This window comes from Paramacrobiotus metropolitanus, unplaced genomic scaffold, assembly GCF_019649055.1.
Source record: "Paramacrobiotus metropolitanus isolate TYO unplaced genomic scaffold, Prichtersi_v1.0 Parri_scaffold0000015, whole genome shotgun sequence".
Classification (NCBI taxonomy): Eukaryota; Metazoa; Tardigrada; class Eutardigrada; order Parachela; family Macrobiotidae; genus Paramacrobiotus; species Paramacrobiotus metropolitanus.
Genome location: NW_026570235.1, coordinates 1,632,840 through 1,646,188, shown reverse-complemented (window position 1 = coordinate 1,646,188; position 13,349 = coordinate 1,632,840). Strand labels below are relative to the sequence as shown.

Sequence of the window (13,349 nt, the reverse complement as noted above, 5' to 3'; positions counted from 1 at the left end):
TTCTGAATAATAGGTTCTGAATCCACCTGCTCTATATAAAGCTGTTCGTTAAAAATTGTAACTGACAATTACTCGTGCACATGTGCTTCAGTTGGTCACTGCTTAGTTGTAATGTATTCGGCTGAATTTGGTTTTTTTTCACAAAACAATGCCGGTGGACGGCGCACGGTTGTGCCGTGGGTATATGCAACTGCCAACGAAAATGGGATGGTCATTTTTAAAAGTTTGCAGAACGCTCTATATAGCTGACCAGTATATATGTGTGGCATTACCACAATTGTCTTTTATGCTGCACATGGTGATTCATTGTGCTAGAGCGACATGCGTCACGCGAAGGACCGTCGGACCGATGATTGAATGAACAGTGCGGTATTATTGATCGTCGTGATACGTCGTGTTGTTGCAGCCACTTCAGTAAAGAACCGGTTTTATTGTGTTATGATGGTGTACGGACGAAAACTACTGGCAAGATGAAATGAATTTTTCCGTAGTTCTTGCATGCAGGTGTTAGATGATTGAGGTTATATTCATTTTCGGCTCTTCAAACCGATTTCCCACATATTATCGTTATACACCTCCACTTGTTCAGAATACACTGCGCGCAGTTTGTCTCGTCACGCGTTATACTGTACCGTCTGACGATTTTCGACGAAGTTTCTGTTTTGTCAACATGTGATCCCTTTTAACAGGGCATCTGTAAACGACGGCTGGACTTTGATAAACATTCTGCCTTATCTCTTATCATGCTGTGAGTGAGGAACCGCGTACGTACGCCCTAACAATAGTATACAGGTGGAGGCTATATGCCTATATCGCTACACTTTCAGATTTAGCAAGATAGAATAATGTGTCTGTCATTGGTCACTACATATCCGGCTGTTTGTATACTCGTAATGTAAATATCTACTCTACGGTAGGTGTGCTCGTTAAGTAACATTAGCGTATCTGCCGATGAGATGGCACTAGTCATTTGTTTATCGCAGCAGTTTCGTTTTCTTTATAAAGTCACTTCTTTAATTTTCTACTGATTCGATAACTTTCGGCATAGTGATATTCTGCTAATGCATTTGAAACTGTTGCCTGCATTTCGAAGCACGAAGCCGTCGTGCTGCAGTTTCTACTGAAAAGATTTTTTGGCTGCACGAGTTGGTACGTGAACACGGTGGCGCTTTTTCTTGCGTGGCTGTCGTTTTCCAGCATTTTTCAAAATTTTATTTACCTCCTTATTTGTTGGTTCTTCTCCAGCTGGTATGAGAAAAATAATTTCATTCTCCAGAATAATTTTTATTTGCGTACGGCTTGCCGCATTATTACTAGTCTTATAAAAACGGTTTTAGTTATACATAGTTATTGTACCAGATAGACAAAAAAATTGTGTAAAAAAGTATTCTTGTCTTAGTGCATATGGTCGTAATATCCATAATTATCTATCTAACCTGCTTTTTGTTTTTAGCGTAGCATGCGGAGGCTGACTGAACGCTACTAGTCAGGTAGCAAGTGGACCAAGTAAACGCATAAATATACATATATCGGCGTATTAAAAGCCGCAACGGATCTTTGGCCATCGCGGATTCTGGTTCAGTCGGTTAGTCGGTATTGATAAAATAAACATTTACATACTGATTTGTGACTGACATCTCCTTGTTTTTCTTTTAGCTTGTCCAAGGTCTTAGCTTTTATTGTCAAGTGTGGAGTTTGTCCAAATCACGACAGCACACTGCTGTATTCGGCCTGTGTTATTTTGGTGATTAAGTGGATTATAATCTGTTAATCTGGAAATTAATCATGGCGGGCATCGGTAATCGCCAGAGCTTCCTACTGACCCAGGAACAAATTTTAGAGCTGTCGGAACAGTTTGATTCGGTAAGCACACATAGCGCTGCATCAAAAGTGGGTTTGTTTGCATTGCAAAGGTTTTTTTTATAACTTGGAAAACTGAATCGATAAATTTCTAATGTACATGGCGGTACAGGCAATATTGATCATGTGATCTAGATTTGTAAGTTGTTGCGGCATCTTTTACTTTGTGACACCTCCTGCTTATAAATTTTATATCGCTGAATATATCCAATAAATACTGCTGGCGATTTCGCACAAATACTTTATCGTTTACAATTACCACGCCTGAATTATCGGTTGTAATATTTTACTTTTTAATAATTTATTAATATCTTTTTTTGCACTTTGGCTAGTAATTTTATTTCTGATATATTTGCAAGAGTATGTTGTACATTTTCGGTAACATCATTTTATTTTGCATTAAACAAAATATGGTATTTTGTGCTTGGCGAATGTCTGGGATCTGTTGTATCTGTAGTCTGTTTTGGATTGATGATGCAGATTATTATTAGACAAGTAGCGCTTGAGCGCTTAGAAGGTTGCATACTATTGGTAATTAGTTGCGATGTGCCGAAGCATTTTGACTTGATATAAGCAGTAGTTCCTGGGTTGTTGCACTTGATTTGCGGTCTTAAGAGGTTAGATCGTCTACATCAACGCATTGCATTTTCAGTTGCATTGCGCCGAACACCGTGCAGGTAGTATAAACTGTAGACGGCACGGCACATTTGTATTCAATGCGGACAGCAAAAACAAGTCGGGCGCGAATCGTAGAATGGATTTTGCTCCAGTACGGTATAAATATTGTTGTTACGCTTAAAAAATCCACATGTCCAGATAATATACTCGTAATTTCTGAAGTGATTTTACTCGATACCCTAGTGATATTTATACACTAAAACTAAAATATCAGTAACCCTTGTTACCACTCAAAACTTGCTAATATCAATATACCTTGTAATATTACCTATGTGACCGTAAATTTTTACGACGTGCATTAATGAAGAGCGAAACGATCTATACCTCGCGAATGCGCATTTCGAAAACAGCAGTCTCCTTGCGCTATATTCTTTGGGAAAAAAGTTAAAATGTTTTTTCTCTGCTGCTATTGAAATGGTTGCAGTCAATAATCGAAAAATATTTAGCATTTTTTCACGCCAGAATTCACGACCACCCTTTGTTCGTAATGCAGTATTTAAATCGCAGCTGCAAAAGTTTCGCATGATTAATTAGCACTGCGAAGGGATCGTCTATATCATGCTGTACATACCGAAAGTGATTCACATTAATTTTGCGAAATAAACTCGAGGAAACCACGCCTGACCCACATCGTCATTTCAATAATGTGCCATAAAATGTCGCAAATTTGGTGTTTATATATTACCGGTGTCCCCCACCCATACCGGAGTAAACAGCGAGTCAACCTCTCTGATACAAGAAGGTAATCCAAATTCAAACCACCAGAAATTTTAGCCAGGTAAATTTGCTGAATCAAGCAATCTACAGCAGCAATACCGACAACATGTTCGCACTTCTACGGTAAATGTTTGCGATTGCCGGTGGATAATGTGCAAACAAAAGCCTGAGTAATGAAATGAAAAATTGATAAGTGTCCAGCTCTTTCTGAGCGCTAGAGAACGATCTTAGAAGGTTTTGAAGGATAACTGCACTAGCGATGCAAAATGCAGTTTACTAACTTGAGCAATACCTTTCTTATCAGTGCAACATAATCACGGCATAAGCATTAACTTCGTGTATGTGCTGGCACTGTGAATTGTCCCCGGTTTTTCAATAACCACCATACAGTACATGTACATGAAACGTTAATTACTCGTATTTTCCGGACACATATTCTTCTTGGTCACTTGGTGGTTGCAATCCCGTATACACATACATACTGTAATTAAGTGGATAATTCAGTTTTATTGGTTTCGCTGCATTCACACACAGAGGCAGATCGCAATAACGTGGGAAAAACTTGACATCATGGTCCGAACTATTGACGTGGTCACTTCTCTATGGCATCATTAGCTAATAATCTGCCTGCATCATTTGACGTTGCGATATTTTATTGTGGGACAGACGTTCCAGCATTTAAGATAACCTATCACTCAATTATGTTAATCAAATGCATTGTGTAGAACTCGTTTCGTTCAGTTTGGTGGTGTACTGGTAATTTCAAATCGCAAATGTATAACTTATCCGTAACTTGGTCATTTTAAAAATTTGAGTATGGCGATATACCGACATCAAGGTGTCCAGCACTGCAAAACGACTTATGTACTACTCTTTAAGTATGTTTTTGTCCGCTTGATTACCTCTATAATTCAGTCTGCATAAATTTAAAACATCCACGTTCGATTTTTCTAACTAATACAAAACATTAAAAACGTTAGCTTTTTGTTACCTTTACATGAGTAGTTATTTTATGAATTTGCGCTGCAGTTCAGTGCTTATACTACAAAGAAATACACGGGAAACTAAAACAAAGATAAGTAATCGATTCGATAAGTAATCTGCAAGAGTATTTTTTATTACGACTTGCGCCCATGTGTTAATTTTGGAGAATTGATGTGAGTTTTTTGTCTGCAGTAGAAGCAGTAACGTTGTGGAGGTGAACGATGAGCTTTACGATGTACATATAACAGATACGGCCCGTTTACCCCTATAGTTATTTATTGGAACTGAAATTAGTAACTACGACCTACGGCAATTATACGAGCTTTTCGGCGTACGGAACATATTGTATACTCGTATAATATACTGAACGATTATCATAGTTTATTTTTTTAAATTTATTCTGGGATGCGACTTCAATACAATACTGAAATTCTGAGCTCCTCTAGTCTAACTAAATATGTACATTTACAAGTATTTGCGGAAGGGCATACCGGCAGTGATATAAACCATAATTACCTTCGGAAATATGTACTGGAACCTAATGAACGTTGCAATTTCTTTTACAGATTGATGAAAACGGAAATGGTTACATAGAAGCTGCTGAACTGAAAAATGCATTAGATGCTGTCGGCTTCAAGATTCCACAATGGGAAGTGCGGAAAATGATTGAGGATTTCGACAAAAACTCCAAGCAGCCAGTCGGAAAAGGAAAATTGTCTTTTCAAGAATTTCAAGATGTATGAACGTAACTTACAGCAGATTTTGGCGTTGCTTTTGCCTACTTTGCTATTTCGAACAGTTATGTTCAAAACTGAAATCCATGGAAGTTTCCACAACTTTCAAAAAGATGGTCAACAAAAGGGAGAACCTGAAGACGCATGGAGGAATGTCACAGGCATCAGTGGAAGGAACAACCCACTCGGTATATAATTCATGCAGCGATTATAAGCAAAATTTGCATCATCACATATTAGGTTTGATCTGGGGACGTTTGACTTTGTCTAATAAAGCAGTTTTCATCCACCGGTAAAAATAGTGGAAGTTTTCTTGCTGTTGTTTCCTTCGAGTTATTAAAGTGGGGTCACAAACCAAAATTTCCTACTTCATGAATATGTGGTAAATTTATTTTACAATCCTGGTAGTTTGGTTATGCAATTTAAAATCGGTTAAAGGCGGCTTGAATTTGAGAAATGTATGTTACTTTACAGATTCGTGTCGAAGAGCAGCTGGCCTTTTCCGACTGGATTAACTCGTGCGTAGATATTTATACTCTTTGCGCTAGTTAACCAGTTTTGTCTAATTACGAACCTTATGAGTTTTTAGAAATTTGTCAAATGATCCAGATTTAAAGCACATCCTACCAATTGATGCGGAGGGTATCGGATTATACAGCAGCGTTCGCGATGGAATATTGCTATGGTAAGTGAAAAGGAATTACGATATCAGACTACCGTTATATGCATCGGTACCAAACGTGGTGAATGATTTTAGCTTTTGGGGAAATTTGTGAGAACATTAATATTGTAGTAATTAATAGACTAAAACATAACCTTACACTATTATCCGGCTCATAATTTCAACAAGTATTGGTCATACCAGTTGGCAGTTAGACTCATTGACATGGTATAGTTCACTGCGGTTTTGGTGTGTCGTTGGGCCTAAAAGAATTGATTAGCCACACACTAGTGAGTGCATTGTGACCGTGCTTGGCCTCTCGCATCCGGTTAGAGCTTCACACTTAATATCCAATACCAAACAGCATTTTTGTTTGCTACTTTTACGTGACCGTAAATATTATCGGAGAATCGTAATGCAGCCTGCATAACTGTTGCGGTGATTTGTAAAAAGCATGAAAAATGCACTATATCACTCTTGATGATCGGTGACGATGCGGAAATACCCACTATAGCGCAGCCCAGACACGGCATCCGGATGGAAACTGATCATGATGAAGTCTATCTGTACCGGGTGTAAACCGACAAACTGACGAGATAAACATTTTTATTGTCCCACCTTGATTAAAAATTATTTTTTCTGCTAAACCGCAATATATTGATAGGCGCATACTTCATGTATACTAACTCCAAAAAGGCCGCTTTAAGTATAATAATATCATAATACAGTAACACCATGTTTCTCACGTTTTCGTAAAAGAATTTGCCAGTAATATGTATTTACCAAAATTTTGGGACAAGGCGGAACTGCATTATAAGTTCAGCGCGAGGAAGACTGAAAAGCGAAAGAAACGAGGACAAGAAAAATGTACATAACCTTAAGACAGATTTAATCCTTGCCGCCCTAATCTGTGTAATGCTTAACATTGCCGGCGCTGCTGCAGTGATTAGGAGCACTGCCCATAGTTTGTTTTATATGATCAGCATGAGGATTGATTTATTTTAAGAATTATGTACACTAAAAAGATACGGTAGCGCTGTCATACGGCGAATATATGTATTTAACAGGTTAAATCAACCGATCAAGATTAGAGCAGTAATTCATATTGACTTTATTAAACGGGTTGTCTGTGCCGTCTGACTTCCTGCTGTTGAGTCTAATAGGGAATATAGATGTTCGCTGTTGATGAAATGTTTCGACGATAGTGTCTTCGATGTCAGTTAAATATTTCTTGCCCCAAGTTTGTACCAGTTGTGGGTGCTTCACTTTGTTAGAGCGTCGTTAATTGCGCAAATAGGAGTTAGGATTATTCTACCATGGCTTGTCCCAGTGTGTTACGTCGACAAAACCCGATTTACAAACCTTTTGATCGTAAAATTAAAAATTCGGGACGTCTCCGAGAAATCATGTGAGTTTTGCAGAACGTTTCGGGAAGTGGAGCCGTAACAAACTAACAATCCTAATAACTTTATTATTTTGTCGGAGCGTGCCACTATATAGATGATTGTATTGCCGGGGACATTTCTCGATATCCAAAGATATTTTATTTTCTAGTGCGAGAGCCAGCGATTTATTCCTCATTTCGATTGATTACGGTTTATCTTTGCAGTAAAACCATCAACTTAGCATGTCCTGATACGATTGATGAAAGAGTGATGAACAAGAAAAACCTGAACACGTATACCCGCCATGAAAACTTGACCTTAGCACTGAATTCCGCCGAATCCATTGGTTGCAACATTGTCAACATCGATGCCGATGATTTATCAAAAGGCAAACCGCATTTGGTTTTGGGACTTCTATGGCAGATCATTCGGGTGTGTGATAACTGTTTGATTCCCGTCGGGAAAATCCGCATTAAAGGTACGCATTAATATTAAAAATACTTTGATCGTTTTGCAGATTGGTCTGTTCAACCAAATTACCATCGAACACTGTCCGGGATTGGTTCTGCTCCTTAATGATGACGAAAAAATTGAGGATTTATTACGAATGGCCCCTGAGGTTAGCGAAGCGATGCAGATTAATCATAACTCGAAATTATTTTCGAACAAAATTTCTATTATATATGCCACATCAGCACCGAACTGAAGTACTGAATGAACGTCAAGCTTATGCCTTATACGTATGATTACACAGTGTTGCACGTTGTAGACCATCCTACTTCGGTGGGTTAATTACCACCTTAAAAATGCCGGTGTGGACAGAAGAATCAGCAATTTTACCACGGATATTAAAGATTCCTTTATTTACACGCATTTGTTGAACCAAATTGCGCCGAAGGATTCAAGTGTGGATCTGAGACCTTTACAGGTAAGAAAATGCATGTCGTATATCATCTCGTTGGACTCAGAATTATATATGTGCATGTGTTTTGAAGGAGAACGATGCACACCGACGAGCGGAACTAATGCTTAAAAACGCTGGAAAAATTAACTGCCGGTAAGTTTACTTCGCCTATGTACGCGCCGGTCTGAAATTTGGAAAGCTGAAATTTATTGACAACGATATTGTCAAACATTACAGTGCATTCCTAACGGCGAACGATGTTGTTGAGGGCATTTATAAACTGAATCTGGCGTTTGTGGCGAACCTGTTCAATACCCATCCGGCACTAGATAAGCCCGTGGACAGACCGATGGAGGATATCGCTTCGTTTGAGGAAACACGGGAAGAGAAAAGTGAGTATTATGACATTCGTGCTCCGATTTGAAAGTTTCTGTTAAGTGGTAAATGTGGTAAATGCACGCTGTGTAATATTGCCATATCTTTTCAGCTTATCGCAACTGGATGAACAGCATGGGAGTCAACCCGTACGTCAACTATTTGTACGGAGATCTAAGCAGCGGACTGATTATATTTCAGGTAAAATACTTGGTGTAGTGCTGTGTTAACCCCCTTTTAGACCAGCATTTATGATGTTTTTTTGCAGCTGTATGATATTATTAAACCCGGTATTGTGAACTGGAAAAAGGTCATCAAGACATTTAATAAAATGCGAGGATTCATTGAGAAGGTACAGCTAATGCGGGATATATATAGTATAAGAATAGTTTGTTTGTTAATGTCACACGATTGTCTTTAGCTATAATATTTAGTTAATTCTAGAAAGTTTTCATTAACACCTTGCTATCTACACTTTCAGTCGGTAATAAACGTTTGTCTTATTACAGGTTGAAAACTGCAACTACGCGGTTGATCTTGGTCGGCAGTTGAACTTTTCACTGGTTGGAATTGCTGGTCAGGACATTAGCGATGGGTAAGAGCCGACATTTTCAATTAGTCATTGCTAGTACGTAATATGTTATGTTTCGTATTGCAGGAATCCCACGCTTACACTAGGTACACCGAGATTTTCAGATGCTCTCGTTTGCGCATAGTACTCGTTCCTGAAATATATTTTCCTAATTAATTTTCTATCTTTTGTAGCTTTGGTTTGGCAACTTATGCGTGCGTACACGTTAAGCATCTTAACAAAACTGGCAAGATCGGGAAATCCTATTGTTGAAAAAGAAATTGTGCAGTGGGTTAATAAAAAGGTAAAGGTCGAAAATATATTTTTTGTAGCTTTAAAGTTGTTGCGCTTTGATGCTGAATGCATATAATAATTTACCGTCATTTCTGCATATAGCTGGTATCAGCCGGGAAAACATCTTCGATACAAAGTTTCCAAGACTCCAGTGTTTCGGATGCCAAAGTAGTGATAGATTTGATCGATGCAATTAAACCGGGATCCATTAATTACAGCCAACTGCAGGCGGCTTCGACAAAAGAAGTATGTGCTTATAACTTATACATAATACTGTTTTCGTATGTTGCCTGCTGTTAATGTTTTGCGATAACAGGAAAAACTGGCCAACGCCAAGTATGCCATATCAATGGCCCGTAAGATCGGAGCCAGAATATACGCTCTACCGGAGGACATCGTGGAAGTAAAGCCCAAGATGATAATGACAGTGTTTGCTTGTTTGATGGCGCGCGACTACATTCCGGATATGGGCACGGTGCCGGGCAAGGAAGCCAACGGTAATGGTCATCATCTGGACGAAGAGGACATTTCACCCACCGGCACAATGGATTCAGGAAAACATGGGCGCAATTGAGCGGATCTGCCCAGACGGTGAACGGCTGCAGCAATTGTCTGTTGTCCAGTTGATGTCACCTGGTCAGTGGAGATTTTAAGGTTTTGTAAGGTTATGTGTCTGCAGTTGATTGTATCCGGAAACGTCTGCAATCCTTTTTTTGTGAGAAATCATTGTACTGTTATTTTCCTATATTTGAATTTTTATTGATTATTGCTTGTGGCATATATGATGGCTAACGGCCTGGTGGAATATCACACACTGTGTATAGATATTTAAGCCTTTATTATTGTGAACCTATGGTTGCAATTTTTAAATAAATTTAGTGGTTTCACATATTATGATTAAGAGCGTTTACAATCCTTTTTCATGGTTTTTCCCATGCCATGATTTGCGCACTAATTTTGAAAAAAAGTTTACGACACAGAGATTAGTGCCACACACATACGTATGCGCTGCACGGACACAATACCGGTAACGCGTATTAGAAAAAGCATCCGCAAAATTTGAAGTCTCGTCTTTAAGGGCGAAAAATTAAAAAGTGACCACGATGGGAATCGAACCCACAATCTCCTGATTCGTAGTCAGGCGCCTTAACCGTTGGGCCACGCGGCCATCCTTGGCCAACAAATGCCACAGGACGAATGACGATGCAAGTTCGCAAACGATGACCGTGGAAGACAATCGCATATATTGCAAAGGGCATGGTTTAACTGTACGCGTACAGCTGTCTAATCAGCTGATCGGTGTCTACATTGCTTCAGAAAATTTCAATATCGCTAATTCGCTACTTCTGTATACAGTTTTGCACGGTAGAAAAAAGGGGACAATAAATATTATTTATTTTTGAAAACTGGCTTTGGCCTTTTCAATTAAAAAAATCTTCTACCAAAATGTCTGATAAGTTGCGGTGCGTTTGCAGAGCATGGACCTACGACACACACACGTGTGCACTGTGCAGTACTTGCGTCTTACAGTTAATAAGGTACGCGGTTATGATATTCTAATCTGAATGCTGAATGATAAGAACTAGAAACTGTATGATGTAAGCTTTTATTTAAGTAATCAACCGTGTTCGTCCCGATCACACAGCAGTCTTCGATCTTCGTTGATTAACTATCCGAGCGAATGGACGACGACCAACCGGAAGTACTTTCACTTTCTTAACAAAACATTTAATGAAGATAGGTTTTGACCGTTTTGCAGCCTACGGTGAAGCCCTGCATCCATTTTACTCAGAAAATAAAATTTCTGCGTCACCTTCAAATCGAATGTTTTCTGGACCACCTTCTCCTTATGCTTAGATGGAACTGGCAGATACAAATTTGCAAGCAGCATAATAAGTGCACATCAAGTGCGATGTGCGACTGCTGTGAGAAGAGCGGAAAATTATAGAAGCAATCCCAGAACTGTTTCGTAGGCAGTCCGGCATGCTAACGTTCCAAGTTCCAGCTACTTTGAAAAACAGTACCTACACAATGTGAACAGTTTAAACCCGCAGTTACTTCCACATTCTTTGTTCAAACATCGTAATTACTGCGAAATTAAAACGATGACCTGATCGGTAAAACGGTAAAATCAAATATGCAAATGTGTGAAGCCGGAGACCCTGCTGTATATAAGATAAAAAAAACTAACTTCTGCTGTTTTGGAGCGGCAGTAGAAGCTACAGCATCTGGAAGCCTGGATGTGTACCACTGTATCATCGATCCAAATAAAATGCTTTCGTTTCCCCATCGCAACAGTGTACGGTGTATATTTTACGATTTGTCTGACGCTGTATCAAGGTGCCTACTCGTTCGCTGGCGGGAAGCGCGCCGTACTGCATGTTATATAATAAGTCAGCTTAATGTGCTGAGTAGAACGAGATCAATTTTTCTTTTCGATGCATGTATCGGTTTGTGTATCATCAGGAATGATCCATCCAGGGATCGGATGCATCAAGGAGAACGTTTGGCCCTGTAGTACCGAAAACAAAAGCATGCCTTTCAAACACCAGGAATTAACCTTGCAGTGTACGTGTTAGCGTTTCCACCGTCGTGTCAGAAATGACCAGCATGCAGTATATTACAGCCGAAGATTGAAAACTGATTCGGGTAATGTAACATCGCATCTAAGGAAATGCATGCACACTGCCAAATTGCCAATATAAACATTTTGCAATAATACCTGCAAGAAATTTTTGGTGGGTGAATTATTGCGCAAAGTAACATTATTATAAACAACAAATTTTAGTTATTGTAGCAAATTTTAGCACTAACGAAGTCAATTGGCTGGTAAAACGGTTGCAGTTTAACAATGTTGCATATTGTTGAAGAGGTTTAAGAATTTAAGAATTACTGTACGATGTCGACTTCTGTGGACATAACGTAGCATAAGAAGCATGATGATATACATCAATAATATTTTTTGGATAGCAGTGTTCTGCAGTATTTTGAATAACTCACAGCACTGTGGCTACAAAATATAAGACACTTCTTAATTTCAAGGGAGCGCACCCAAACGAGCGTTACAGACAGACGGTATTACAGAGGATACAGATCTAGAGTCTACAGGCGGTATTAGCGCAGGACTCTATGGACAACCTTTCCATAATATTACAATATTATGTCCTTTTCCTTGTGTAAAATTCCGTTTTTAATTCTGGAAGGGCTCTTTGCACGTATACGTCGAAGAAATCTTTCGAAAACAACTCGTGTTCAATCCAAGTGCGAAAGGTATTGACCGTATTTATGTAGCACGTCCAAATTGTAGAGTAGCGCAAATGGGAATTCTATGGGTTGATTCAATGTATTGGCAAATGCGCTTCGAGATCACAAGTCCTTATGATGAAAAAAGTGTTTTTAAAATGCCGGCAATATATGTAAGTATGTACGTATGCAGCCTGACTGGTGCAGCCTACCATGAGGGATAGCAATATTTTTCGTACATACGTTACAGTTGCAAGAATATACGATTTGTATGCAAAATACGTACTTTAATTGCGTAGGATGTTGAAAATGTGAACCAGATTATAGTTCTACTGTGCATGTACAATATTTACTTTATTTTCTATCTTTGGGAATGCAACCGGCCTTCGATTAATTTACTGTAATCACACAAGTATACTGTCCATTGTTTTACAAGGAATTTTTAATTCCACCTATCGCACGATAAGCTGTTGAATGATGCACATCAGATTTACTGCAACTCTTTCTGGAAGCATCTACAAGCTGCGTGAAAATTATAAAGTTATGGATAGCGCGTATTTTTATTACTTATTACATTTATATACATAAATGTCGTATATAACGGTTCTGACAAATCCCTCTTTCTATTGCGCGTTTGTGCGTACATGTGTACTATAAAACACTAAATTTTAAGCAGGATATTATTATGCAAGGCTCCAATATTGACAACATAAAACACGGAAAAATAATTAGTTTTGCGAAACTGCTCTAATTTTAAGCTTTCTTTATTCAGTTTTCACTACGACGACAACAAAACAGACATTGTATATTGTCTGGTGTGTTTCATACTTGCAGAAATATCGTTTTTTTTGCGTTGCATGTGCATTTACGCAGAAACGTAACGGCCATGTTCATAAAACAAGGACAGGCTTACCTAAAAACTGTAAATGCAATAAGAAGCGCT

General features: G+C 38.8%; 1 protein-coding gene and 1 non-coding gene across 8 annotated transcripts; one reads left to right on the top strand and one right to left on the bottom strand.

Annotated features, from left to right (window-relative positions):
• The first annotated feature begins 437 nt into the window (after positions 1 to 437).
• Positions 438 to 10,050, top strand: LOC129585130 (plastin-1-like). 7 transcript variants are annotated; one of them, XM_055477706.1, is made up of 19 exons: positions 438 to 748; positions 1,459 to 1,585; positions 1,657 to 1,863; positions 4,806 to 4,976; positions 5,039 to 5,161; positions 5,448 to 5,491; positions 5,563 to 5,658; positions 7,244 to 7,451; positions 7,537 to 7,638; positions 7,789 to 7,947; positions 8,015 to 8,076; positions 8,161 to 8,315; positions 8,411 to 8,499; positions 8,567 to 8,650; positions 8,808 to 8,893; positions 8,957 to 8,976; positions 9,064 to 9,173; positions 9,266 to 9,409; positions 9,480 to 10,050. In XM_055477706.1, exons 3-19 carry the CDS (start codon positions 1,786 to 1,788, stop codon positions 9,735 to 9,737), a joined length of 1,989 nt encoding a protein of 662 aa, XP_055333681.1. In that variant the 5' UTR covers positions 438 to 748; positions 1,459 to 1,585; positions 1,657 to 1,785; the 3' UTR covers positions 9,738 to 10,050. The 7 variants fall into 7 exon arrangements, with proteins under 7 accessions (XP_055333681.1, XP_055333676.1, XP_055333677.1 ...); XM_055477701.1 differs by having other exon boundaries at positions 1,454 to 1,585; XM_055477702.1 differs by having other exon boundaries at positions 438 to 764; positions 1,454 to 1,585.
• A 208-nt stretch (positions 10,051 to 10,258) lies between these two features.
• On the bottom strand, positions 10,259 to 10,331 carry Trnar-acg (transfer RNA arginine (anticodon ACG)). The gene has a single exon. It is a non-coding gene; the product is annotated as a tRNA-Arg (tRNA).
• Between the last annotated feature and the right edge of the window lie 3,018 nt (positions 10,332 to 13,349).

Bases quoted from the DNA above. Each gene is read 5' to 3' on its own strand.
- LOC129585130 (XM_055477706.1), top strand. From the start codon at position 1,786: ATGGCGGGCATCGGTAATCGCCAGAGCTTCCTACTGACCCAGGAACAA. The intron at 1,864-4,805 runs GTAAGCACACAT...TTTCTTTTACAG, and splicing joins TGTCGGAACAGTTTGATTCG to ATTGATGAAAACGGAAATGG. The intron at 5,659-7,243 runs GTAAGTGAAAAG...TTATCTTTGCAG, and splicing joins CGCGATGGAATATTGCTATG to TAAAACCATCAACTTAGCAT.